Below are 26,489 nucleotides of genomic sequence, written 5' to 3'. Positions count from 1 at the left end.
ACAGGGAGCAGCCCCATGCCTATAAAGGGCTAACTCCTCCCAGGGCTGGGCTCGGGGCATGCAAGGGTGACTTGAGTTTTCTCAGCAGAGCAGTATTATCTTGCGGAAGGAAGAATTGCCCTTCCCTTGGCCTGGCACAGTCTGGCTGCCCCATTTCCGCATCCTTCCTCGATTCACCAGATGGCCTTGACAGGAGAGAACAGTTGAGTGCCAGGGTCCTGCTGCCTTCTACCCTGTGCTCCAATCCTTCCCCATAGGTTGCCTGGGCCTTACTTTATGTCCCTCATCTGTGGAGGCGGCTGGGCCACATGGAGCCCTGAATTGTCAGCAGTGCTCTGGGCCAATCCTAGGTGGGTGGGCTTGGCTGGGAGGGAAACTCTCCTCGGAGTTGCTGCAGCCTGAGAGAAAGGAGGAGGGGTGGGACTGTCAGGAGGAGCAGGGGAATCCGGGCTGAATAATACTCCCTGGTTCTGTATACCCCTTACTCGAAACCAGTTGGCCAGGGCCTGGCATCTTAACTCCAGCCACTCCCTTCTTATTCTCCAGGTCACTGACCACCAAACTTTCTTCCTGACTTATTCTATGACAGTGCACTAGCTTGGCATACCAGAGAACAGGGTTCCACAGATTTGGATGGGCTCGCTTCTGTGCCAAGTCAGGTGGACTTCACACTTCATACAGTCTCGGCTGTGCTGAGGGAGGAAGTGATTTAATTCCCACTGCAGACTTTATCAGGGCTTGTGGTTGGCAGCTCAGGGCTCATAGCATTGTAGAACTGCCTTTCCACCCCACAGCCTTGGCCCATTGAGGTGACTGTTTATTATTCTTTTGATTATTAAAATATAGTACTCTTTAATCTCGCACACTGTGCTGGCAAGATCATAAAAGAAAAAGCCACAGGCCCTGCCCTCAGGAACCCTGGTGTGTACTTTTAGGAGGCAAGCTGGCCTCATGCTTGTTTCTCTCTCCTTCTAGAGTGGGGCTAATTGAGGCTGTGTCTAGGGTAGGGCTTCCTTCTGGGTCCTGGGCAAGAGCCAGACCGCAGGGAAGATGGGTAGCTGGGAGGGGGCAGTGCTCTTGCCTCTGCCTGCCAGACCAGAGTGGATTTCTACACCTCTGACAACTTCACTGGAGACCTGTGAGGAGTGGAAGCTGTGGGGTGGAGGAAACGAGTGTCAAATAATGAAGGAAATGAAGATAGTCAAGGGCCTAGCTAGAGCATGAGGAAGTGATTCACCCGGGAAAGATTAGCCAGAGCTGACTGTAGATGTGAACGGGAAAGGGGAGATGGGGATGATAACTGGTGGAGATGGGTTGAGAAGATGGCTTAGCAGCCAAAGGCGTACTTGCTTTGAAGGAACGTGGATGAGTTGGGATTGCAGGTTGTCCAGGGACCCGTCCATTCCAGGGCATCCTCCCTCCCTCACTCTGGACTGTAGCTCCGCCTAGGCCTTGTCCTTCTATTTTGGAGACTGTGGTGCTGTGTCTTGCTACCCTGACTCTTCCCTGTCCCACCTCTGTCCCTCAGGGCTCAGTATTGTCCGAGAGGGACTACGAAAGCCTCGTCATGATGCGCATGCGCCAAGCAGCTGAGCGGCAGCAGCTGATCACCCAGATGCAGCAGGAGGACAAGGTGGGGCAGCCCACGTAGCTTTCAGCCCTCCCACCCTCTTCTTAAATATCACCAATAAACTTTTTTTTTTTAAGAGTCTACCTCTATTGCATACATAGGTGTAGGGTGTTGACCTGCCCAAGTGTGGCCCTGGTTTCTGGGCTCTCCCTCCCAGCAGTGGACACACCCCCCAGAGAGGCACTTGGTGAGAGTCCCTGCAGAGAGGAGCAACCACTCATCACAGCCCTTTATTGGTCTGGACTAGCTACATAGAAACCACCTGCCCGTCCTTGGGCCATGCTCTTGGCCAGGGACAGCCTGGCTCTTGCCAGACTCTCAGCCTCTGCATGAACATGGCTTCTTCCAGGGCCCCTGGCCGGAAGGTGGAGGGGCTGCTGAGAGCACCACGCAAAGGGCCTTGCCCGCCCTGCCCCCTGCTGAGGCAGGTTTCAGAGAAGGCCATTTACTGCCCAGTGGTGCTGGGCCAAGGAAAAATGATGATTTGAGAAGAGAGGGGCAGGGTAGTGAGGGAGGCAAGGGCTTGGGATCAGAGCTCTTGGCACCACTCAAGCGGTGCCCTGTCTGCTGCTCAGTGTGAAGGTCACTCCTTGTGCAGGCACCATACCAGCGTCTGGCCCACCCCTGTCATGCTCAACACATGGAAGCCCCTTCGTTCCAGCTTGTCCAGGACTATGCGAGGAGGGTCATTGACGTAGTACTCACAACTGTGAACAGAAGGAAGAGAAGGGGCAACATGACGGGGTACACAGCACAAGCTCTTCATACAAAGCCAGTATCTGCTAAAGACCAGGCCTGGTCAGGAATACTCGTAACAGTGACTAACATTTGCTGGTGTCTTCCAAGTGCCAGGCTAAGTGCACATTCTCTGCCTCCTTCCTCTGCTAAGCACCGCATGCATTATCTCATTCCTTTCAACAACCCAAGGAAGGCACCATTATTGTTCCCATTTTATAAATGAGAAAACTTAGAGAGTGTAAATAGCTTTCCCAATGTCATAAGACAATAGAACCTGTGTTAGTCTGATGAAGCCCCACATGCCCTGGGCTGCTGCACTGTTTAGAGCAGCCTGCTCTCCCCAGGATCCTCCCTCAGGCTTCTAACCCTTCCTGCTGCCCTGGCTACCCTACAGTCCTGGAGCAACAGGTGGCCCCTAATAGCACCCGACTGGGTGCCACTCCCTATCACAGAGAATGCTTGGTTTCCCCTTCTTTCAGGGTGAATTGATTCTAAAGGGTCTTCAAGTAGATAAAGGGCTGAAGCCCCATTTGGGGCATCTCGAGACAAATGCTTCATGGCAAAGGGATGGGGTTGGCTTCCAACACTGACCCAAGCAGCTGGCACCAGCTCACCTCCTCTTTGCCCCCTTTGAATTGGTGCTCATTCTGGGAAGCCTTGTCAGGAATTCTAGCCTGTGGAGCCAGGGTTCTCCCTGCCTAAGGGTAAGGAGAGGGGCATAAAAGGAAGCAGCACTCACTGTTTAGACTAGGAGCTATGTAAAGGATGCCAAGAGAAGAGGCTGAGTCCCCAGGCAGCTGGATGAGCTGGAAGTAGGACCCAGGCTGCCTGCCCCCTGTTTCTAGGGCTTAGCTTTGTTACTTAGCCAGCTCTTCAAAACAGAAACTTTTCCCTCTGTGCCTATCTTGATAGGCTCTAGCTTGGAGATAAGAAAACAGGGCAAGGAACAGCCCACTTATGCAAGTCTTATCCCGGGAAATTGGACTTTGTCCTGGGACTTTGTCCTGGGTCTTGACTTTATCCTTGAGCTCCCTGGTAGGACCAATGGGAAAGCTTCCAGAGCAAGCCTGGGGGGCTGTGAGACTGTGGGTGGGACCAACCCTACAAGAGGACAGAACCCCAGGAGACAGGCAGAGGGGCTCTGAGACTGGGCAGTGGCATTGTCCCTGGGCTTGGTGATGTGTAAGGGGAACAGGGACAGGTCTAGGGGCAACTGAGCAGAAGATACTTAAGAATGCCACTACTTACAAGTTGTTTCCCAGGACACTTCTTTTTGAAGCCCCCAGATGCCGCATCAGCTCTGGATCCGAGTACTCGTCGCCCACCATTGTGGGGCCCACCTCCTGCAAGGTAAGCCACAGAGGCTGCTTTGCTGGCTGCCAGGTAGAGGTGGAAGGTCTCACCTCTCCTTCCTCCCCTGCCTGCTGGCCCTGAGCCAGCTTCAGGTAAAGGCTGGAGGGGGTGGTAAGGGACTTTGAGGGCTGAGCACAACTGGGGAGAGGGTGGAACCAGTCGATGAACTGACGAAGCAATGTGCGGCTTCCCTAGCCACTCCAAGCTGAGCTAGGCAGTACCTGACTACTGGCACCTTCGTGCCAGGTACCACCACCTGTGTTTGTGTGTGTATCAGAATCACCTGGAGAACAGAGACGAAAACATGTCCACACAAAAACTTGTACAGAAATGTTTGTAGCAGCATTATTCATAATAACCAAAAAGTGGAAACAACCTAAATGTTTTTCAATGGATGAATAGATAAATAAAATGCAGTATAGCCATATGATGTAATCTTATTTGCAAGAAAAAGGAGTGTGTGTTGATACATACTACAATGCAGATGAACCTTGAAATTATGTAAGTGAAAGACAACAGACACAAAATACCACATATTACGACAAAGTAGATTAGTGGTTACCTGAGGCTGGGGGACTGGGGCGCCGAGTGGGAGGTGGTGGCGAGAATGAGGAATGACGGCTAAGGTGATGGAAACGTTCTAAAATTGACTATAGTGATGGTTGCACACCTCTGAATATGCTTAAAAACTGAATTGTACACTTTAGGTTGGTGAATTCTATGATATGTGTATTATAGAGCAATAAAGTTGCTATATTAAAAGAATCACCCGAGGGGCACTGAATTCCCACACCCCAGGCTTAGAGTGTTTTAGGAAGTCTGGGAAGGGGCCCAGGGGACCACATTTTAACAATGACCAACTAGTTCTCAAACCACTGCCCTAGGGCACTGCCAAGACCTCTCTTGTCCTGTGTTGCACCTGCCTGTTTGTTCATTGATGGATCACTCAGGCACTGGGGAGTGGGAAGGGGCAGAGGAGCATCCTACTGCCCAGCTTGGGGAGCTAATCATACCATTCTGAAGCTAAAAAGTGCATTCCTTCTTAGACGAGGAAACTGCATTTAGATAAAGGGGAGTGACTTCTGACCCCTAAATGGAGTTCTCCCCACCTCTAACCCCATGGACAGCAGTCTCCTCTTTCTTCATGAGCAGGAAGGTTTTTTTCTTTCCTAAAGCCTCAGGGACGGCTGTTACTCGAAGTGCCTAAGGATGCAGCTAGTGGCTGTAGGTGGACCAGGCACTTGGCATAGATGTTTTAGCGTCTTAGCATATCCTTTTCTTTTCCAAACCTCTTTTTCTCAGGTTATTTCACGGTTTTCCCCCTCTGCGGAGCAGGTCTGTGTAGGTCAGTGGGTATTGCACGTATGAGGCCAGGGCTTCCTGGGTCCCTGTCGGTGTTGGGCCCTCTTGTGGACAGGTAGAACAGGAGCCCCAAGCTCCGGGAGCTCGCTGGGTCGCGGGGACACACACACCTGGGCTCCTTCAGGGCGCTGGAGGCACCGGCCGGCCAGAGCTTTGAGTCCCGAGATCCGGGCAGAGTCATTTCACCAGCCTCCCTCCTCGCGGCCTGAGGGCGCGTGTCCCAGGCGGTTTCTGGGCCCAGCACCCGCAGTACTGCCAGGGAGGGAGGCTTCAAGGTGCGGCCATAGTCCCTGTGGTCCCGGCCCGGCCCTAACTCCAACTAGCCGGGCGGTGGTACTCACCATGCGGGTCTGAGTGCTGATGAGCAGGTAGGGCATCGTGCGTGCGCTGCGGCCAGGCTCCCACCCTGGGCTTTGGGCTCGGCTGCGACCCCAGCCCCTTGGGCTCCGGGACTGCGACCCGCAGCCCCTAGTCCCGTTACTCTGGCTCTGGCTTGGGGCATTGCCAATCCCAGGGCGCACAGCCGGTGACCGCCGCCGGCCAATCAGGAGCGGGCGCCGGTGACGCGCTCCAACACCCGGAGAGTCAGGGCCCGCCCCTCCCCCAGGGCAGCGCACAGGACCTTGTGGCGCCGCTCGTGGTTTCCGTGGGCATCGAGCCTCATGGAGGATGTGTGTTGTACGGGTACGCTCTGGCACTCGAGGCCTGGAGGTGGGAATGGCCCCCCGGGCTTGGCTGGCTACCGCGGGCCGTGGCGCCAAGCGCGCGTGTTGACGTTGCGCCCTCTTACTGCAACATCTCCAGTAACAGGTTCCAAAGTCCTGCTTCACTGGAACGGTCCCCATTCCCCGTTCCAGTGAAGCAGAGCAGGGAGCAAATGGCGACCCCGCTGAAGCCTCCCAAGCTCCTGCCCACCGCACTCAGGGATGCCTCTAAAGCTTTTAGTGGATCCTCACCCCCAAGACACGTTCTTGGGGGTGAGGATCCACTCTCCTTCAGCAGAGGAAAGACAGGGGTAGGAGACTTGTGGCTACAACTAAAATACCACCTCCGGTGCGCTGCGCATTCGCTCCTCTCCGACTGTAATTCCTAGCACAGCGGCGGGACCCTGCATTCCTGAGGCACTACCTGTAAAGCTGTAAAGGAACTAAGCGCTTGGCTGGATGCCAGGCCTGGGGGGAATTAAACCAACAGAATCTGGCTTTCAATTCAGAGAGCTTCCAGCGAAGCTAGAAAGATGTGGCGCACACGCAGATCACAAGGCAACACCCAGGGCAAAACAAACAGCCATCTCCGCACCAGTCACCTATGAGAGGGCAGCGAGTTTGCTTTGGTTCGTCCATGACCTCATCTGGATGTATCAAAACCTGACAACTCAAGATTCTTTGTCTTGTTGTGATTAGTTCTTTAAAAAACAAAGCAAAACAAAAACAGCCTGTAACCTGCCTGCCCAGCAATTGAAAAATTTTGACTTCACTTAAGGTCTCTTATGGGGCATGCTCTGTGCCTCCGGCACTTGGACATGTGGAGAGGGCTGTAAGGGAAATAGGAGTTGTAATCCTAAAGGATCCTTATTGGTCTAATTTATTATTCCATACTCTCTACACCCCCCAACAATTTAGCTAGAGATAAGACATATTCATGCTTAACAAAGGATTTGTTAAACTAACAAAGGATTAACACCTAGAACATATCAAGAACTACAAATCAATGAGAAAAAGATAAATCAATAGAAGAAACATAGGCAAATTACTCAAATACGTACTTTTCAAAAGAGGGACTGGAAATGGCCAATAAACATGTACCATGATGTTCAGTATCGTTAGAAATCCCAGAAATGCAAATTAAGCTAATTTTAAAACAATTAGATACTGTTTTAATGATTTACCAAAAACAATAAGTAAACATCAAGTATTGGTGAAGATATCTAACAACTGAAACACTACTGTTGGCATTGCAAATTGTTATGGTTGATGAAATTAACTTGCACCTTGGAAATAATTTGGCATTATCTGGTAAAGCTGCAGATGTGCATTCCCTAAGACCCAGCAAAACCTCTCCTACATAAACCTCAGGAAAACTCACTGACATGCATCAGGATACATGTATAAGAATATTCATAACAGCACTGTTTGTAATTAACAAAAAACTGGAAACAGTCCTATGTCCATTGAAAGTGGAGTAAGTTTTTGGTTGATTCTGTTAACAAAAGTTCTAGAAGAAGTTAAGAGTTTTATTCATATATGATTTGCAAATGAGAGAACGTAGACCTTGGTTTAAACCAGAGAGACATGTTCTGAGGTGGGAAGGAGAGAACAGGGTTTTTAAAAGGGATAAGTTGCTAGCAGGTGATCATCAAAGAGATAGGTTGCTAGAGGAAACAAGACCACAAACTTACATCATTCATTTTCTAACTGACGGGGGCAACTGACCCAGTAGTCATCAAGTGGGACCTGTGATACAGAACCATGGGTAACCGAGGATTAGCCATTTGTCAACGTCCTAGTTCTAGTCCAGGCTTATAGAACAAAGCTTATGGGTTACTTATCAACAGAAATCAAACAGCACAGACAGACTTTGTTCTGCAGGCAGTTTCCAAGTCCAAGGAGTGGAGTCATGCTCTGTAAGCAGCCTCAGAATTCGAACTGCAAAAATCTAAATGTTGGGCCACAGGTTATGAAATAAAGTTCTTGTAAGTCCTTAATTCATACGATGGAAACTATATAGCAATGAAAATGCTCAGTGAAAAAGCAAATCTTGGAAAAACATAGAACAATTCTATTTACATAAAGCTCACAAACTTATAAAACTAAACAATGTATTGTTTGGGGATAAAAATGTGTGGTCAAATTATAAAGAAAAGTAAGGGAATGATAAATGTAAATTCGGGGAAGGGCTTATCTCAGAGAAGAGGATGGGGACAGACGTTGAGGCATCTTAAAAAGCAAAAGTGATGTTCTTTTTCTTATACTAGGACATGGGTACAAAGAGTTATAAATGTACTCAATCTTTAGATATGTATTATAAATATTCTTTTGTAGTCATTAAATAATTTATAGGAACAATTTAAAAAATATGAACAACTTTTTAAAGGGTCAAGTCTCTTAGAGGTTAAACACAAGGGATAGATAAAGCCACCATTCCAAGGCATTTGACTATGTTACTTCTCTTGGAAGAGCCAGGTAGATGAAGGTGTCATGTTCTGGGCAGAGAGCAGGACAGGAGTTTGGGGTCTGCTCTGCTTTTCTCTCTCAGGCTGGGCTGTGGAGGGGTGGAGAGGAGACTGAAAGGCAGTGCATATCTCAGGCTGCCAGGGCTTTATTACATTTGCAAAACTGGTCTGCAGATGTAACATAAGATAGAGAGCTTCATTCAGAATAACCCACCCCACTTCTGATTGCCCCTGGCAGCCGCACACCCGGCAGATAGCATCTTTAATATCATGGGGGGGAAATGAATTTTCTCTCTTGGTCTGCCCATCTGGCTTTGCCTCTTGCCACAGTCAGTTTATCTGGCAGATCTTCCTCCCTTGTAAATAGAGGAGAAATTGTTTTTCCACAACTCAGCTTTTCATCATGAAAAGCATCGTCAAAGTGGCAGGGCCTGGATATTCGTCATTCCTTCTTTCCTTCCTTCTTTCATTCAGTTTTTATGGATGGCTTCTACTTTAGAGCTGTGCTAGGCACAGGGGACATGGAGATGAATCAAGCGTGAACCCTGTCCTAGGAGAGTGAACGATCCAGTGGAGGTAGACAGACTAGAAAGCAAATAGTCATTAAATCAAGTGTAATGGAGGTAACGGAGCCTCAGGAGCAAAGGAAGATAAAAAGATTAATTTCATCAAAGCGGTGGTTTGGAAAGGTTTCCCAGAGGAAATGAATTTTTATTCCTTCCAAAATTAAGTTAATATTTTTTCTTATTACAAAAGAAACACATCCTTATTTCAGAAAAATGAGAAAAAAATACAGAAAAGGGATATTAAAAACACCTATGTTCAGTTGTTAACCTAAAAATAAAGGCCAAGTGAGGCAACAAGCATTTGAGATCAAAAAGAAAATTCTGGAAGCACTGATTCAGGCAGAAGCCCAAATGAATGTTCTGATTAGGAGACAAGGACAAGGGGTATTTTTATAAGAAAGGTGCACATAAGCTAACATAGTGATGCTAATCCTAAACAATGTTGTTAATTTTCAGTCCATAGTCATCAGTCCAATAGACAGAATGTTTACTTTCTTATCTTTGCAGAATGCTTTTTGGGTCACAGTTACTTTAGGCCCAGTCCAAAGGTTAATTTACCCTGTTCAACATTCCAAAGGTTTGAGGCATAAGATATGCAAAACAATTCCTCTGGGATGGCAGCTCTGGCTCCATTTTAAAGTGGTTCCATTTTATTATTTTTTTTTACACATTGCAGCATTATTTACAATAGCTGAGACATGTAAGCAACCTAACTGTCCACTGATTGATGAATGGATAAAGAAGATGTGGTACCTATATACATTGAAATACTACTCAGCCATAAAAAGATAAAATATTGCCATTTGTGACAACATGGATGGATCTTGAGAGTATTATGTTGAGTGAAATAAGTCAGACGGAAAAGGACAAAACCCATATGATTTCACTCATGTGGAATATAAAACCAAAAATAACAAACAGAATAAAAACAAACTCATAGATTCAGACAACAGAATGGTAGTTACCAGAGTGGAAAGAGGGTGGGGGGAGGGCAAAGTGGATAAAGAGGGTCAAATATTTAGTAACAGAAGGAAACTAGACTTCAGGTGGGGAGGACAGATGTCAAATTATAATCTTGTACACCTGACGTTATATAATGTTATTGACCAATGTTACCCCAATAAGTTTAATAAAAAATAAAGATTAGAAAACACTCTTTTCTCACAACCAGGACAATTACAATTAATTCTCTAGTGTATTTCAAGAGGTACTAATTGAAATGAATTCTTAAGAATTCTTAAGTAGGAGGTATTGGTGAACTTCTATTCCTTAAGCTTTTATACCTCATTGCTTTTAAATTATTCTTTGCAATGTACATATACATAATATGTAGTCGTATGTGTAAGTTAATATAATATCTAATCAAAGATTTGTAGAGGACTGATCTAGATATTTTGGTTGTCACTAAACTTAATTTTAACTCTTAAGAAATGCTGACAATAAAATTGGAATCGTAGTCTATAAAATTGTGTTTAGTTTCTAAAATTACAAGAAGTTGCATAAAATCATGAGTAAAATGGAATTACATAAAAATCTGTGGGCCATGGATAAGCACAGAAAAACTGATGAACACATTAAAACAACCTGAAAATGGTATCTGAACCAATTCAAGCAATCAGATCAATGCAAGTTTTAACCTCACTCAAATATTAAATTTTAACCTCACTCCAATGTTAAAAAATGTTATCATTAGAGGAACGAATTTCATTTACATTCTAGAAATGGAAAAACAGATTATAACCTTGTCCTTGGTTAATGTAATAACGACAATGTCAGGTTTAAGGTTTTGGTTTTTTTAACTGGCTGGGATGTGCATCTATGAGCTTTTTAAGTGTATATGGTAAGAGTATTTAAGAAGCTGGCCCTAGGGACTCAGGGGCCTCTTATGGCTAACGAACAATTTATCTGTTCAAATTTGAACTGCCAGAGGCACTAGTGTTTAGAAAGTGGTTTGAGTGAAAACGCATAAACAAATTAAGCCGAAATCAAAGTCTGAGTTATGACAGTAAGGAAAGGTGGGAGAGGGTGGTGTTTCCAGGTGAAAATGGGTCATTCTAGGCAGAAGCAATAGTAGACGCGAAAGTAGAAAGATATTCTGGGACGAACAGATAATCTGGTGTAACGAGAGAAATGGAACCTCAGACTGCCAGCCCGTGGGAACTACTGCTCTGGTAACCGCCCAATAAGTCTGCTTTCCCCTTCTCCTTCTGGCTCGGTTCCCCTTTCCCGCCTCCTTGCTGGCTCCGCCCCTCTGGCGGCGCCCGTGGCCCCTCCCTCAGCAAATAACAGGGCCTGTGGCGCAGCCCGGAGTCGTAATCTCCCCGCGCCTTCCTAGCCGGGCGCGGGGCTGATGGCCCTGTTTAATGACGTCACGGCCATTGACAGCGAGGGGCGGCGGTGGCTGCTGTCATGGTGGAGAGCAGCCGGGTGAGAGTCTGAGTTTACCTCCTGCCAGGCCAGGGCACCTTCAAAGGGCGCAGGGGAGATCAGGAATTTGCGGCTAGGGCGGCGGGTTTGTGGTCTGCAGTGTCGTGAGGTTGGGGAAGGGTTTGGAGACCCAGAAACTCGACTGCCGGATCAGGACTAGGGGGCATGTTGGAGGGGAGGCTGGTCCACGCTGGGTGAAAGGTGCGGTTCTGGGGCACTAGGACTGGCGGATTGGGGTGAGGGGAGTCAGGAGCTCAGGGTTTGGGCAAGGAGATATCTCCAGGGGTTCAGCATGGGGGTGGGTGGACCACACTCACTAATCTCTCTCCCCACGCCCGCCTGCTCCCGGTGGCACACGCGGGCTGCAGGCACATCATGTCTAGAATGGGGGCCTTGGGCGGCGCCTGCTCAGGACTGGGACTGCTGTTGGGCACCGCCGCAGGCCTTGGATTCCTGTGTGCCCTTTACAGCCAGCGGTGGAAACGGACCCAGCGCCATGGTCAAAGCCAGCTCCTGCCCAACTCCCTGGACTACACACAGACTTCAGAGCCCGGACGCCAGGGTAGGAACCGGTCCACTGAGGCCGCAGGCATGGCTGACGGATGGATCTGGGGTCCAGGCTGCCTTGCCTGTTGGACAGGACAACGGAGGGGGATGCCTGAGAATTTTCACCTTTTGGAAAGCTTATTGAAAAGGAAAGCAGTCTCCTTCTTCTGTACTCATTCCCCTATAATCCCAAGAGAGTATATCGTGAAAAGGCTGTTTAGCTTTCACTTTTAGTCCTTGCCACAGTAGAGCTCTATGTGTATTAAAGGCACTTGCTTAGTGTTGGGTGGGGTATTTAGTAAGTAGAGGAAGAGTCCAAAAGTAGGCAAAAGGAAACATTAGTCTTGTAGGAATTAAAAGTCCTGAGGTTTACATATTAATTGCGTATTAGAATTTGAAGGGATCTTGAAGACTAGTCCAAGTGTTTCTATCCTCCTTATGATGAAATCAAGATTTAAAAAGATTGTGTAACTATTCTGAGGTTGTCACATCGCAAGTAAGTGGCAGATTGGGCCTGGTCACCTTGTCCTGTGGACTTTCCACAGCATGGGGCAGGGAATGCACTTACTTCACTTAGAATGAAGCTGAATATAGTTGAAAGCCAGCCACAGCTGAAATGGGTAGTGCTTTTAGTTTTGCAAGACTTTCATATTAAATTAACTCATTTGAGCAGAGTATCTAGGGCTTGTTTAAACCTCATGTTTGTGTAACAGAGGAGCATTCAGATCATCTCACCTCATGTTAATTGGGAATGAGTGTTTTATCTGATTACCAAATGCCAGGTGGTTTAGATAGTTTTAGGAGTTTTCAAAGAATTATCACCTTAGATTGAAACTGCCAGCATTTTATAACCTGGTAGTAAGCTAGTGTTGCAAGTGTGCTTGTCTTTCCTTCCTTTTCCTTGTATTTTGTTTGTAATTTCTTAGCAGTGGTCTTTCTTTGGCTGAGGTTGGGGGAAAGTACCTATGTTCCTAGGGGTCTTTCTTGCTCTACATTCTTGAACACAGTTGAGTGTGTATTGTAATCTGGCCTAGATTGTTGTTAGATTTTCTTTAACAGATTTATGTTTGCTTGACTGGGGGTCCTGCCTTCCTGGTTTCTTTCCTGTTTTCAATTTTCCAGTATAATTGTCTTAGGTAGCTATTAGTTTACTAGCATTTACTGTGGGAATTTACCTAGATCTCAATGCAGAGCTTGTTTTTCCAATGTGTGTGGATGGGCTTTTCCCAGTATACTTTTCTCTCAGTAACTGTCCCTTTTCTCTTCGCCACTCTCTGATGATACTGAATGAAGTTCTTGAGAGGAGTTCAGAGTTTCCTTTGCTATTCTTTGTGAAGTAAAAGCAGAATTTGAGTGAGCTCAGTTTTGGTTTGGCTGTGTAGTTGATATTGACTGGTTTTATATTTGACTGGTATATAATACATAAATTCATATGCATTTGTGCATTATATACAGGCATACCACTTTTTATCATGCCTTACTTTATTGTGCTTCACAGATATTGCATTTTTTTTTTTCTCTTCAAATTGAAGGCAAGACCCTCCACCAGCAAAAGATTATGATTTACTTTACTGCGATACTTGACTCATTGCGGTGGTCTGGAACCAAATCCTCAATATCTCTGAGGTATACCTGTAGCTAGGAAAAGGTTTTTCTTTAACAGGGCTGCTGTCCTGCCTTTGAAAAGGTACCTCATTTTTGCAAGAATTTTACATTATCTGCTGTGGTGTGCAGTACTGCTGAAGGCCCTGCTGGGGAAGGTTCTTAGAACAGAGGGCTCTTGTTTAGAGATTGGGACCTTGTTGTTTTTTCTGGATAGTTGCTTGGGACTCATTACCAGGACTTAGTTCTGAACATATGCTTTCTGAGCTGTAAGGGTCTTTGTAAATTGAACTCCAAAGAGTAGCAAGTGTTTTTGAATTCTCGGTGCAACATCTTTTCCTCATGGGCATCACTGTCTCTTGTCCTCCTTCCTTCAGTGAGGCCATTGCGGGCAGTCCCAGGTGAGGCTGGAGATGCTGCGGTGCTGCCCAGCCTTCCACGAGAAGGGCAAGAGGAGATACTGGACCGCCTGGACTTTGTGCTGACTGGTCTAGTGGCACTGCAGCGGGAGGTAGAGGAGTTGAGGAGCAGCCTGCAGGGGCTTACTGGGCAGATTGTTAGGGAGATACGGTGAGTAATGTGGCCTCCTCTCCTCCCAGCTTTTCACTGCCTCTATAGCTTTTTCAGCTGAGCTGTGTTCTGCCCTTTGCTGTCTGTCTCTAAGGAGGAAGCCACCTTTATAGCTTCTCACCTAACTGGCAGGGAAGCTGTAGGCTTGGTACCTTTCTTTGTATAACTTCCTAGCTGCTTTTGGGCCCTCATGGTCTGTCATAACAGCTGAAATGCTTTGTTCTATCTAACCTGGTCTGCCCATGCAGGGTGGGTCCAGAAACCTGCCCTTGTTCTCTTGAGTGGAAAGACCCAGGATTTTCTCTGCTCTTGGCCCTTTAATGAGGAGTAGTAGTAAGACGCTCCCTCATGGTGAGAGGAAGGATAGATAGGCTGGATGGGGCCTAATGCTACCCTCTGGAAAGATCAATGCCACCTTGCTTTTCAGGTCCCACATGGAAGAGAACCAGAGAGTGTCTCGGCGGCAAAGGTTCCCATTTGCCCGGGAGAGGAGTGACTCCACTGGCTCCAGCTCCGTCTACTTCACGGCCACTTCGGGAGCCACATTCACAGATGTAGAGAGCGAAGGCGGGTGAGTTGTCTCTTCTGGAGGTAGCTGTGGCTCCAGCCAGGTTACGTTTTGTAAAAGTAAGTTTATCAGTGGAAAATTCACACCAAGCTGCTCTAAGTAACTTTTGGAACAAGATAAGGGTATGAATAAATAAAATACTGTACAGCTGAAATAAGAAAAGTCATCCACTTTATGTCATCCAGACGAACAGAAATTTTAACAATGGCTATTGCTTGCATCTGTTTTTTTCCTCTCAGTAGGTTTGTTTTTTACATAGTTGTATTTTTTATTTCTCTTTTCCTGTAACATTAGTTGGGCATTTACTTATGTTATCACAGGACTTTATTTCCTTCACCGAGTGGCAAAGCCAGGTTACAGAGCTCTCTTAGCACAGAGTGTGCTCCCCTCTCCTTAAAAGTTCTCCTCTTCCCACAGGGCAGGCTTGCTCGTGCTCCCTTGCCAACTGTACGGGTGGGATGTGACTGTCCCGATGTGGTGGCCCAGCAGATCTGAGCACAGGCTTTACTGTGAGACAAGGGCAGCAGGCAAGAATCTTGTGGACTCTAAACTTGGTCAGACTCAAGGCTTTTCATTTTAAACCACTAGTGCCATTTTGAAATTTTGGTCCCAAGCATAGAGTCTAAATGAATATCTTTGTGGTGGTGCCTGATGCCGTCAGTGGCAGCATCTGCCCTTTGCTGCTAGCTCCAGTCATCCAGGTGGCCTGCATGAGGTCTAAAGGCTGATCTCTCTTTGGTGGCCTCTGCAGACCTTTATTCTTCCTTAAGGAAAAGATAGGCACAGAGAACAGCCAAGCTTTCTGTCAGGTCAGAATGGCCAATTTAGCTATAAACATGCACAATGATCTTTGCAGCATTGTCTCTCTTTAGCTGAAACACTTTATAATGTTAACTACCAGTTATTCTTCCTTTGTGACAGACACTGCTTAGCACTTTAGAGGTATCTCCTCACTTAATTCTCACAGGATCCTGTGGAGTAGGTGCTCCTTTTCTCCATTTCTCAGAGAAGACTTGAGGCTTAGCGATGTTCGTTGCCTTGCCTCGGGTTGTACAACTGCCAAATGCAGGCTTAGCCGGGCTCATCTGCAGGCTTAGCCAGGCTCAGCTGCAGCAGTGTGAGGGTCTGCAATCTGAGGCATGGCTTGGTCATCAGGGCACAGAAGGGCTTTCACAGGAAGACATGTCGCATGTGGCCCTTGGGAATTCTTCCCGTTGACTAAGAGCTGCCACAGCTCACTGCCCATAGCAGTGTGTTCAGTATATCTTACTCATGAGATTTCAGCCTTGTTTTCTTGCTTGGGCCATTGTATTCTACCTGTCCCTCATTTGGTTTTCTAAGTAAATTAATAGTATTACTCTCTTTTTCCATGTCACTGCTATTGGACAGCTGTGCTGGATTTTATTATTGCTTAGGTGTCTCCTGAAACAAGTGAAGTCTTGGTAAAGAGCTTAGTCCTCCATCCATGACTACTGATGCCTGGGTTATCTGACCTCTGTTATCTGTATTCTCGAGGGCTAACAGAAGTGGCCCTTTTTAATTTACCTAATAACTCTGGGCTGAGAGATGCTTCCAGAGGGCTGTTTTAGAGGAGGGGCAAAAATAAAATTAATATTTGACACATCTGGATTGAAAGAAGGACAGAGTAGTTGTTAGTGGGCCGAGACTTAAGGAGCATCTCTATGCAACCCAAAGAAACAGGTCACTTGGGTGGAGAATTGACATTTGAACTTTGTAAGATGGTTGAACAGGAGAGGTCACAGCTCTGCCCAAGATCAGGATGTAGACTCAAGACCTTGATGATTTTAAAAAGTGGTACAAATTTTTATGGGCAGTGAGAGCCGATATGTTTAACCAGAGAAGCTTGTGGGTGCTCACTGGGGCTCCCAAGGCCACAAGGGGCAGGACAGGCCTTCCAGCCACCTGTGATGGGATGGGAGGAAGGGTGACTTTCTTAATTAAACTCTAGCAGGCTCAGCCCCATGACAGATTGCGTGGCATGTGGAAGCTAATGGGTTATGTGATGCAAGACTCTGGTTTAGCTGGGTGCCATCTAGGGCAGTGGCCATAGTGAATAATTCTTTTTGTCATGGTCAGTGCCATGTAGGTCAAGGGGGAATTCTGGGAGACCACAAACTCTGGAATGCGGGCCTGGAGGAAGGAGCACCTCTTTGAGAGATGAAAGAATAAGAATTTTTGATGGGCTATTCTCCACTAAAAGCTGTATTCCCATTTTCTTAAAAAAAAAAAAAAAAGCAACTTTGAGCTCCCAGGGGATCGACTGAATGTGGCAGAGGCAGAATCACTGTGTGGGTCCGTGAGCTTGTTTCCTGAGCATTGTACCAGACACAGCTTTAGTCCCTTCCCTGTTAAAACTCAACTTGCTCTAAAACACCAAATCCTCCAGCAAGCCTTCCCTCCCAGGTGTCCCAGCCAAGAGAGGTTGCCTGTAACCTCATCTTCTTCTTGGGCAATTAAACAGAAGGGCCACCCTCTCTCTCTGGTAGATTTCTCCAAGGGCTAGGTTGGTGATGTAAGAGGTGTGAGAACATGATGTGAATGTAGAGACGGCAGCCCATGTAGCTCTAGCACCTGATCAATCTCTTAAGCCCTAGAAGCCCATGGGGCTGGTGTTGGTACTCAGCAAGTGTTTGCCTGCTCACTGTGTGCCAGGCAGTGGGGCTGTAGATTAGTGAGGCAGAGATCCTTGAAGTGAGGCTGAGGTGCAAAAATAGGCCTTCTCACCATGCCGCCTTGCTAGAGCCTCCCTGCCCCACAGGGCTCTACCAGCTTTCACTGTGGATGGCAGTAAGCCTCCTCCTGACTTCTCCTTTTCCTTCGCCTTTAGGACCCAAAGGGATCACAGCATTGCAGGAATTTCGTCCTGGCTCAGCTCCCTGGAGAGACTGTGCTGCTTGCTGTCTGTACTCCAGCAGGGATAAGAACAGGGGTCCCTCCCTGGGACATTCCTGATTTGAACTGATTGGCCAAGGCAGTCTTCAACCCAGTAGGGAATGGGGCCTTCCCTTCTTTCTAGCAATGGAAAGAGATGAGACTCAAGTTCTCCATGCCAGATAACCTATTCACCCATTTAACTTTGGGCCTGGCTGGGCTGAGTAGGAGCAAGTTATTGTCCAGGGCTTAGGAACTGGTTGGGAGTTTCTTTAGGCTACCTGTGGTCTCACTCATCACCACCTAGGTTGGTTGTGAAGATGATGCCACTTTCCTTGTCCCTTAAATTTGTGAAGTTTTTACTGCAAATTGCTAGAGGGGAAGGATACTTAGATAACCTCTTAAAAAGCAAGACGAAATTAAGGTTTGAAATACCTTACTAGTTCCTGTAATAGATGTTAACTGGAGCCCCTTTGTTAGATGATTCTGGAAGCTCCTTGATAAAGCAGGAGTCAGCATGGATTGGGCACCAGATATGGTTGCTCACTTGGTACCTTCTGGATGGAGCCTGCTTGTCGTCTCTGGCTTTCTAGCCTACAACATTCGGCCCCTGACTTTAGGCTGTCTTGTATTTTGTTTGTAGGTATCTCCCTCATCTCTCCTTCAGTTGTTTTGCTTCAGCCATAGGGATCCTGCTCCTGCTTTCATTCCAGGATGAAGTCTTATCCCTAAATGACCTTAAGATCTTCCCTCTGCTTCAGAACCTTCTGGCTTACAGAACCTGCTTTTCCTGCACTCAGTCTGGAGGGCTCTCCAGTGTCTGGTTCTAGCTCCTGGAAATCTTACCTTCTGCCCTGCTCAATTTTTGTCTGATTGAATTGGCAGTTAGGAAAAACATCCCAATCAGCTGCTGCTGGAGGCTGAGATCTGAAACTTGGCTTCCTCTTTGGCGGGTACACCAAAGTTGGGGCTCCCTAGGAGATCCCTGGCTTATGGTGGCCCCAGAGATACCTGCCCAGGGGTTCTGTTTGCATCTTTCTCCTCTCATGCTTCAGCTACTAGTAATTCCCAAGGTTTCCAAAGGCTACTCCTCCTGTAGTTTAGGTTTGGTGGCTGACTTGGGAAGAGATCTCTGTTGAATTGAGAAAGAAAATGTGGATATTTGTGTCTGCCCATGGCCTCAGAGGCTAGCATCCACCCATGTTGGTTCTGGCAGGTGTCTGGCTGATAAAGCAAAAATGATTGACAGACTCTAAGCCTGGTGAGCCATTTATCTCAGGAGATCAGCTCTATGTACATTAAGCTTTTTATCTTAAATGTTCCTATTTTATTTTTTAAGACTATATGCTCACTAAAGTGGTCATATATAATATTAAGAGATAGAAAAATAATTACTTTTAATCTTTCTATCCTGGGATAGAAACATTTTGGTACACACCTTTCTAGGCTTTTTCTTTTTCTCTATTTTCTGGCCTACTTGGTGGTAGCTAAGCAGGGGGTTCTCATATTGGCCTGTCACAGCACCCCAATTTGGTCAGTCACTCTGTCCCTCCTGGATCGCTTTCCTAGCCCATAGTTCCCATAGGAAACTTTTCCTAGCCCATAGTTCCCATAGGAAACTTTTCCTAGCCCATAGTTCCCATAGGAAACGACTAATTTTTGCCCTTAAGTGGGGGGAATAGTTCTAACTTGGTGCTTTAGACAAGGCCATGGAGAGTCCCTCTTGGTGGAGGACAAACCTTAGATCTCTCAGGCTGAATAATCCCCTCCCTTCACTCTATCATTTACATTTCTCTGCCACAGTTACACAACAGCCAATGCCGACTCTGACTATGAGCGGGACTCAGACAGGGAGAGTGAAGATGGGGAAGATGAAGTGAGCTGTGAGACTGTGAAGATGGGGAGAAAGGATTCTATGGACCTGGAGGTAGAGGTGGCTTCAGGCCCAGTGCCCAGAGCCCTGGAGGCTGAAGGCTCCCCTGGCCTGGAGGATGTGCTGCCCCTCCTGCAACAGGCAGACGAGCTGCACCAGGGCAGTGAGCAGAGCAAGCGGGAGGGCTTCCAGCTGTTGCTCAACAACAAGCTAGCGGTGAGGCTCCAGCTGCCTGTGTGTCCTCCCTCCTGACCTCTGCTGCCCCCTAGGGAATGAGAGCAAGCCACTGTGGTTACTGACCCTGCAAGGTGACAAGGGAAGGGAAATGAGAGTGAGATGGCTGGTTCTGCACCTACCCGCCAGGGTTGTACATCCTTTCCCAAGGGGGCTAATTACTGTCCCAAGGGGCCCAGGTTTACCACCTCCCAGGTTTCCTCTGCCTCCTATAGAGTTCCACCTCCCACAGCAGAGGGAAATGTGGAAAGAACTGGCATGTCCTTTTCTTCTTTTCCCTTGAGGCAGAGACCAAGGTGCCTGCCCTACTTGAAGTTCTCAGCATGATAAATATGTAGGTTATTCAACCACAATCCCCTTCTCAGGTTCACTGCCAGAATTTATGCTCACCAAGGTATTAATGCCTCCAAAGTTAGAATGCCCTCCTTTCTTGGGCATTTTCACATTTTTTTCATTTTGTCAGCACGACTTCTTTTGCTGTCTTGTTACATCTTGGAGTTGGCCTTTCCTTCCTTACAGTATAGGCCAGAATGCCCTCACTCTGTAGATAGTGCAATCTATAGGCTAATGTATGGCAAGTTAACTAATTGAACAAGGGAGGCTGTGTCGGGGTGGAGGACTGTGTATAAGGCTGGCCCAATGTCAGTCAGCATTTCTAACACGCTAGCTTGGAAATTCAAACCAAAGCGTGGGCGGGAGGGGTGGGTGGGGGAGGCCAGAGCCCCAGTTCTTTGTGGCTGAGGGTAGAGGGGCCTCATCCCTCTCCTTTTCGTCTGTAGTATGGAAGTCGGCAGGACTTTCTCTGGCGCCTGGCCCGGGCCTACAGTGACATGTATGAGCTCACTGAGGAGGTGAGCGAGAAGAAGTCATATGCCCTAAATGGTAAGTGCTGACAGCTTCCTGGTGGGAAAGTGACTGACTGTGGAGGTGGAGACAGCTCATTTGGTTGGGGCCCAGGAGAACCACCAAGGTATAGACTGTCAGGGCCTTTGTGGCTCAGTTACTCACTAGGGATAAAACTGGCTCCCAAAGACCCCTGCTTCCTTGAAATGGAACACAGTCTCTGCTTCTCTGCACATGGTGGTAACACAGGTACACGTTTTTAGGAGTATCTGTATCATATTAGCACAATTTTTTGTTCTAACTCCCCAAACACAGAGTTGGCAAAACCTCTTTAATCTGAAGTTTGTTTGTGTTTTTAGAAATCCCTGGGATCTACTTAGCATTTCTCTTGCTAAGTCTATACCCTGAGGGATAGGGTGTATCTGACTTATGCCAGGTTCAGGGCTTGTCCCTGTCTGGTATGAGGTCACTGAGATTCGTGGGTAAGATGTCTAGCTACACACCTCTCAAATCATGCACCATCAGTGAGTTTCCAGGTTCAGTTGTCTAAAGTGGATTCATTTACTTTCTCACTTTTAAGTACAGCCTTGCAAACATTACTGAATCTTTGATAATGCAGAATCTGACAGTACCTCCAGGTCATTGTTCTAAACAAGTGTAGAATTAGAAAGTCATGTAGAAAGAACAGGCCAATTAAGTTGAATGTTTATTGATACGGATCTTCAGAAAAATCCCTGGAACTTTTATCTAAAGGTGCTTAAGGCTTACTTACCATTTGCTTCTTTTTTTAAAAATTTCTGCTTTCCCTTCTAAATTTCAGGTGAGGGTTCTGATCAGCTTTGGGTCTGATTTTTGGTATCTACAGGAACCGTTCCTTTCCCTTTGATCATTGATCATTTATTAGTACTAGTAGCCAGGAAGAACCCTGAAGGTGGAAGAACAGCCATAGCCAGTGCTGGTCTGGTCTGGCTTCTCAAGCTTAGCACCCTGGACAGATCTGTTCTTGCTGGAGATCAGATGACTGTGGAGCATACTGGAAGGCACTGCTCTGGGACACTAGCTTTTTAGGACCATCCTTGCTGGGTGTAAGGTTCTTCATTTTGTTCTATCTCTAGAAGGTAGACTGCCAGGAGGCAGCCATTCTGTGGGATCTCAGGTGACATTTGTTCACCCCTATGTCTAGCCTAGCAGGAACTGGTTCTCATTCTTGCTATTATTTTCCTAGTGAGATAGTGTTTTGAAAAGGGCAGAGAGAAATCCCCTAAAAGACAGTGTCCCTCACTGGTGGTGCCACATGGTCCTGTTAGCAAAGGGGGATGTAAGGGTCTCATCAGCTATGTTAAAAATGTATTTGTTGCATATGCATTATACCATAATTACTGAAACATTTCAAATTAGCCAGCCTATCACCTCAACATATTACTTTTGTTCCATTTTCTCCATGTTTCCTTCCAAGCCCTCTCCATTTTAATCAAAGAAGTCCCATTTTGCAGGGTGCCATTTTCTCCAGTGTGTAGGCATGATGGTCCTCTGGAGGGCTCTCGGCTCCTTGACATTCTAGGGGACCACTGTCAGGAGCATTCATGTATTTAGGCCTTGATTTCTTTTAGTCTTGGTGCCTAGAATACTTAGGTAAGACTAAGTGAAAGTGATCTCTGGTCATACCTCGGTCCATTTGGTTCTGATGAAGAGCCTAGAGCTATGACTGTTTTTGGATCATGGATTCTTTTAAAAATTTTATCAAAGCTGTGGACCCTCTCCTCAATAAAATGCATGTGTACCTAAAATTTAATACCACAGAGGGATTCACGGATACCCAGAAGCCTGTCCAGTGACTCCAAATCAAAAATCCTCCAGGGTCAGGTCTGTTGGGGACAGTTTCAGATTAGCGTTGGGCCCTTTTATATTTGAAGTGCTATGAGCACATCAGGTGGGTGTTATAAAAACAAGGTAGCTGGGGCAGCTGATGAGAGATAGGGAAGGTGAGGTGAAGCAAAAGTCATTCCGGAGAAGGTATCTGCAGCTTTTTCATTCTGCTCAAGTTCGCAACTATTTCCAAACAAGTCCAGGTTGGTAAGCCTTGATGAGAGCTGGAGCAGTCATTCTTCCTGCAGCCCCTTTGCAAGTGTGCTTGGGAGCGCCTGTCAACTCTGGATCACCTTTGTCCTACAGGAAAAGAAGAAGCAGAGGCTGCTCTGGAGAAGGGGGATGAGAATGCTGAATGTCACCAATGGTAATTAACATCCTGCAGGGTCCTGGGGAGAGCCAGCATGGGTCAGAGTGGAGTGGAGGATGGGCCCTTTCTTTTCTCCACCCTGGCCTCAAAGCATTTGCCAGAGGAACCAGGAGAGGGAGCTCTGGCCTTTATTTCCGTATGCCCTACCCAGCACCCCCCCCCCCGCTGGGGACCCAGAGAAGTTTTCTTTGGGAGGTGCCTTAGGGGTGAGGCAGGTGAGAGAGTACAAGCTATTTTTCTGTTGGGGCTTGGAGAAACAAGCAGCTTTGTGAGTCACCCTAGTTACAAAACTTGTGGATTCTTGGCTCCTCAGGGAGGCTAGGACAATTTGCAGTTTCTCTCTCTTGCACAACCTCCTCTTTCCCCTCGCTGTGATACCTGGCTGGCGGTGGGCTTTGCTTCTTTGCTTGGCTTGCATGAGGAAAAGTGGATGAGTTCACCCCCAGGAAGCTCAGTAGTCAATTTATTAGCTCACAGAAACAGCCGTTTGTGGTCTCATGAGAGCCAAAATTCTGCCAGCTTGTGTGGATCAGGGCCAACTTGTCTTGGGGCTTGGTTCCAGCACTTCAAAGTGTTAGCGAAAATGTTCCTTTCCTACCTCTCCCCCTGCTTTTCTTATTTCTGCCCTCAGATTGCGAGCTGAGAGGCTGTTTAATCTGTTGCTGAAACTATTTCTGCAAGGGCTCTTCTTAAAGGCCAGGTCATTGTTTCTTGGGTGTCACAGGTGCTGCTTCACTTGGGAACTCCCAGGCTGCCAAGGATGGAAATTGGCCTCATGCTTTCTTAGCTCTTCTTGGGGAACGAGTCTTTGGACTAAACATGGAAATAAGCCTCTGGAAGAACCTGACAAAATGCCTCCCAGATATTTAATGCATATATGAAAAAGCAACTTGGGCCTTTACATACTCATTTAATGTCAGCTTCTAGAACAAGGCTGGAGGGATGGGGTAATGAGACCTTTTTTTTTTTTTTTTGAAGACTAAGTGGGAAGATGGTTGGCTTTGTTCCCCTGAGAAGGATGATATGACAGAGAGGGCTGAAATCAGAGGGCTTTCTTCCTCTTTTGGTTCCTCAGTTAACATGAGAAAGTTCTAGAGTGTCTCATCCCAATTTGTCTTTTCTATTAAAGTTTTTAAGACACCTATGGCTGTACTCATTATGAGGGGAAATCTGTTGGAGATTTGGACTGAGACCCTGCCTAAATATTAAGTATAAGAGAGAGTTACTGTGGAGGACCCAACTTTTTTATACCCAGTATGTATGTACTTTGGAGAGCCTACCATTGTGTTTGCTAAAGACTATGAATTAGGATCACAGGTCTGTGAAAAGAGGAATTATATACAGATAGAAATATTTTCAGCTCTAGTTGAGGGTGCAAGGGTGAGAAGCAGTGCAATTATGTCATAGGTGGGGAGACCATTTCTTATCCCTGAGCTTGCTGCTGCTTTCCCCCTTAGGTATGCAGTGCTTTGTGGTCAGCTGGCTGAGCATGAGGGCATCCAGAGGCGCATCCAGAGTGGCTTTAGCTTCAAGGTGAGGAAAGGCTTTTCTTCTTTCCCTTGTGCTGATCTAGTACATATTCCCTTCCCCGTCTTATAGGAACATCAAAGGGTGTTCCTACAGCCTCTATGACTTGCCCTTCTTCCCTTAGCAACTCTGGTGTCTGATAGTTTATATTTACAATTTTCTCCTCAGGAGCATGTGGACAAAGCCCTTGCTCTCCAGCCAGAAAACCCCATGGCCCACTTTCTCCTTGGCAGGTGGTGCTACCAGGTGAGCTGAATTCCAGGGCTTGAGATAAGGGCCCTAAGTGTCCTGATCTCATTGCAGTGAAAACTTGGGAGCAGAGTCTTCAGCCTGGCTCAAGTGTCATTTCCTCTGAATGGTCATGTTACTGGTGACTGGACCCAGCCCTGTTTGAAACTTTTTATTCACACTTTGATCTTTTGGTGGTAGGTCGCTCACCTGAGCTGGCTAGAAAGAAAAACTGCTACAGCCTTGTTGGAGAGCCCCCTAAGTGCTACTGTACAGGATGCCCTCCAGAGCTTCTTAAAGGTATCAGGGAAGGGAGGGGTAGACAGTAGCCAAAAATGCCTAGGTGGCCTGTTTTTCTGAGGACATTATGAGGAAGGGTTTCTCATAGGGGGTAATTTTGTCTGCCTGTTCTATGAGAAAATCAGAACCACTTGGAGAACTTAGAAAAAATATAAATTCCCAGACCCACTAAATCAGTCTCCAAGTAGAGGATTGGAAATCTCTATATACTTCAGAGCCTGACTTGAATTTGGGAATACCTTACAGAAATGCCTTCCTCCCTTCTCCAGGCTGAAGAACTACAGCCAGGATTTTCCAAAGCAGGAAGGGTATACATTTCCAAGGTAAACTCACTTGCCTATTTCAACACAGATGAAAAATTTGTATGATGATGATATTCTGGGAACTCCTGAAAGTATACCTACTCATCCCCTTCTAGTCTCCTGGTGAGATTTCTCCCAGGTTTTCACTATCGTCTCTTCTCAGTGCTACCAAGAACTAGGAAGAAACTCTGAAGCTAGACAGTGGGTGAAGCTGGCCCTGGAGCTGCCAGATGTCACTAATGAGGTAATGTTTTTAAGAGCTCTTCTAACATTGGGTTCCATTATTGAGTCACCATATGACCTTTACAGGAAAAATCTTCCCTAGAGATCTTATTTCCCTCACTTTTACATGTAGGTGCTATAACACAGCTCAGAAAGGAAGCAAAGGGCCCTTCTGATTGGGTTCCAGTGGTTTGGGAAATGTTGGCTTAAATTTTGAGTCTTAGTCTTATTCTCTTGTCTCCTTAGGATTCAGCTTTCCAGAAGGACCTGGAAGAATTGGAAGCAATTTTAGACTAATCACATTTCAATGACCTTCATGACTTGAGAAATACCACTACCTAAAAGAGACCAAAATAGAGTCCTTGTACCCTTAGACCCAGGAGACCAAGTTAGAATGGTTAAGGGAGTGTACTGACTCTGACCAGTATGTGCTACCATTCCCCATTTCTTGCCTGTTGTCTACTGGTTAATTTATCCTAATTTTTTAATCTGAAATTGGGAAAGTACTTGAGGCCTGGGTTTCTATTGTTCTGTCCCTTAAGCGAATTCTTAAAAAATCAAACCTAATATGGCACCTGTCCTACGGGTTAAGTGTGGTTAGGGCATTAAAGGCTGACTTGCAGTGGCTGCTAAGGTGAATGAACTTCAAAGAACCATATGAACAAAACAGAACCTGTACTCTCTAATCTTTTTCACAGATTAATATTCAATACCAAAGTATATAGTCCTAGGATCACACCCTCCCAGGGTAAAAGGAAGGGTCCGGGCAGTCCATGGATATTGCCTTCTTCTCACCTATCATGTGGATTCTAACTGTATGCCTGGGCCAAGGGGCTGGACCACTTGAATTCCAGAGTCTTGGCTGCTTTGGGAATGGCAGCAGGCTTATGAGACTGAAACTATGATCTGAGGAGTTGCCTGGAATATATTTTGGTACAAACTTAAAATAAACCAAATTTGACTAGAAATGATTATAGTCTTCTGTTATTAGCTCCTATTCTTGACACTTCCAAAATTGTTTCCTACTACAGAGGCTATTGCAGACAAGTAGAAAAATGACACCAAATAGTTTATAATAAGCTCTTTGGTTAATGCTATTTCAGTGAAAATTTTAGTTACATATAAAATATAGGCAGAGAGCTGTTTTTTAGCTTCATAAGACCTAGCCCAACCAAGCAGGTGTTCCCTGACCCTCTCATGTTCACTTAAAACCAGCAGCACAAAGCCTAATCCTACCTACAAGAAAAACAGACAAATTTCAAGAGCAAAAGCACTTAATTAAATATTTTAAATACTAT

At 46.4% G+C, this 26,489-nt stretch overlaps 3 protein-coding genes across 6 annotated transcripts in view; 2 read left to right on the top strand and 1 right to left on the bottom strand.

Moving 5' to 3' along the window:
- The window catches only part of DNAJC17 (DnaJ heat shock protein family (Hsp40) member C17), a 33,602-nt gene extending 31,894 nt beyond the window's left edge, over nucleotides 1–1,708 (top strand). The window contains exon 12 of one of the 2 annotated variants that reach the window (XR_002779146.1): nucleotides 1,529–1,668. Coding sequence is in view for 1 of the 2 variants with exons in the window: in XM_011354921.2 (XP_011353223.1) it covers nucleotides 1,529–1,651 (123 nt within the window). In the remaining variant the exon portion in view is untranslated. Of the gene's footprint in view, nucleotides 1–1,528 lie in introns of both variants that reach the window. The other variant, XM_011354921.2, reaches the window with a different exon arrangement.
- A 133-nt stretch (nucleotides 1,709–1,841) lies between these two features.
- Nucleotides 1,842–5,607, bottom strand: GCHFR (GTP cyclohydrolase I feedback regulator). The gene is made up of 3 exons (XM_011354922.2): nucleotides 5,425–5,607; nucleotides 3,617–3,711; nucleotides 1,842–2,337 (listed from the first exon to the last, which is right to left on the bottom strand). The coding sequence occupies exons 1-3, from the start codon at nucleotides 5,458–5,460 to the stop codon at nucleotides 2,214–2,216; spliced, it is 255 nt and encodes an 84-aa protein (XP_011353224.1). The 5' UTR covers nucleotides 5,461–5,607; the 3' UTR covers nucleotides 1,842–2,213.
- Nucleotides 5,608–11,117: 5,510 nt separating this feature from the next.
- On the top strand, nucleotides 11,118–26,162 carry RMDN3 (regulator of microtubule dynamics 3). 3 transcript variants are annotated; one of them, XM_011354919.2, is made up of 13 exons: nucleotides 11,118–11,248; nucleotides 11,617–11,810; nucleotides 13,774–13,966; nucleotides 14,394–14,537; nucleotides 19,230–19,353; nucleotides 20,313–20,415; nucleotides 22,549–22,609; nucleotides 24,070–24,145; nucleotides 24,308–24,385; nucleotides 24,569–24,667; nucleotides 24,937–24,990; nucleotides 25,133–25,213; nucleotides 25,438–26,162. In XM_011354919.2, exons 1-13 carry the CDS (start codon nucleotides 11,172–11,174, stop codon nucleotides 25,486–25,488), a joined length of 1,335 nt encoding a protein of 444 aa, XP_011353221.1. In that variant the 5' UTR covers nucleotides 11,118–11,171; the 3' UTR covers nucleotides 25,489–26,162. The 3 variants fall into 3 exon arrangements, with proteins under 3 accessions (XP_011353221.1, XP_011353219.1, XP_011353220.1); XM_011354917.2 differs by having other exon boundaries at nucleotides 19,230–19,515; XM_011354918.2 differs by having other exon boundaries at nucleotides 11,167–11,248; nucleotides 11,719–11,810; nucleotides 19,230–19,515.
- The last annotated feature ends 327 nt before the right edge of the window (nucleotides 26,163–26,489 follow it).

The sequence above is a fragment of the Pteropus vampyrus genome, unplaced genomic scaffold (genome assembly GCF_000151845.1).
Source record: "Pteropus vampyrus isolate Shadow unplaced genomic scaffold, Pvam_2.0 Scaffold19, whole genome shotgun sequence".
Taxonomy (NCBI): Eukaryota; Metazoa; Chordata; class Mammalia; order Chiroptera; family Pteropodidae; genus Pteropus; species Pteropus vampyrus.
Note: the sequence above shows the minus strand (reverse complement) of the source record. Positions and strands in the feature narration are given on the sequence as shown.

Bases quoted from the DNA above. Each gene is read 5' to 3' on its own strand.
- GCHFR (XM_011354922.2), bottom strand. From the start codon at position 5,460: ATGCCCTACCTGCTCATCAGCACTCAGACCCGCATG. The intron at 3,712-5,424 runs GTGAGTACCACC...CTTACCTTGCAG, and splicing joins TCAGCACTCAGACCCGCATG to GAGGTGGGCCCCACAATGGT. The intron at 2,338-3,616 runs GTAAGTAGTGGC...TTCTGTTCACAG, and splicing joins AGTGTCCTGGGAAACAACTT to TTGTGAGTACTACGTCAATG.
- RMDN3 (XM_011354917.2), top strand. From the start codon at position 11,172: ATGGCCCTGTTTAATGACGTCACGGCCATTGACAGCGAGGGGCGGCGG. The intron at 20,416-22,548 runs GTAAGTGCTGAC...TTTGTCCTACAG, and splicing joins GAAGTCATATGCCCTAAATG to GAAAAGAAGAAGCAGAGGCT. The intron at 24,668-24,936 runs GTATCAGGGAAG...TCCCTTCTCCAG, and splicing joins CCCTCCAGAGCTTCTTAAAG to GCTGAAGAACTACAGCCAGG.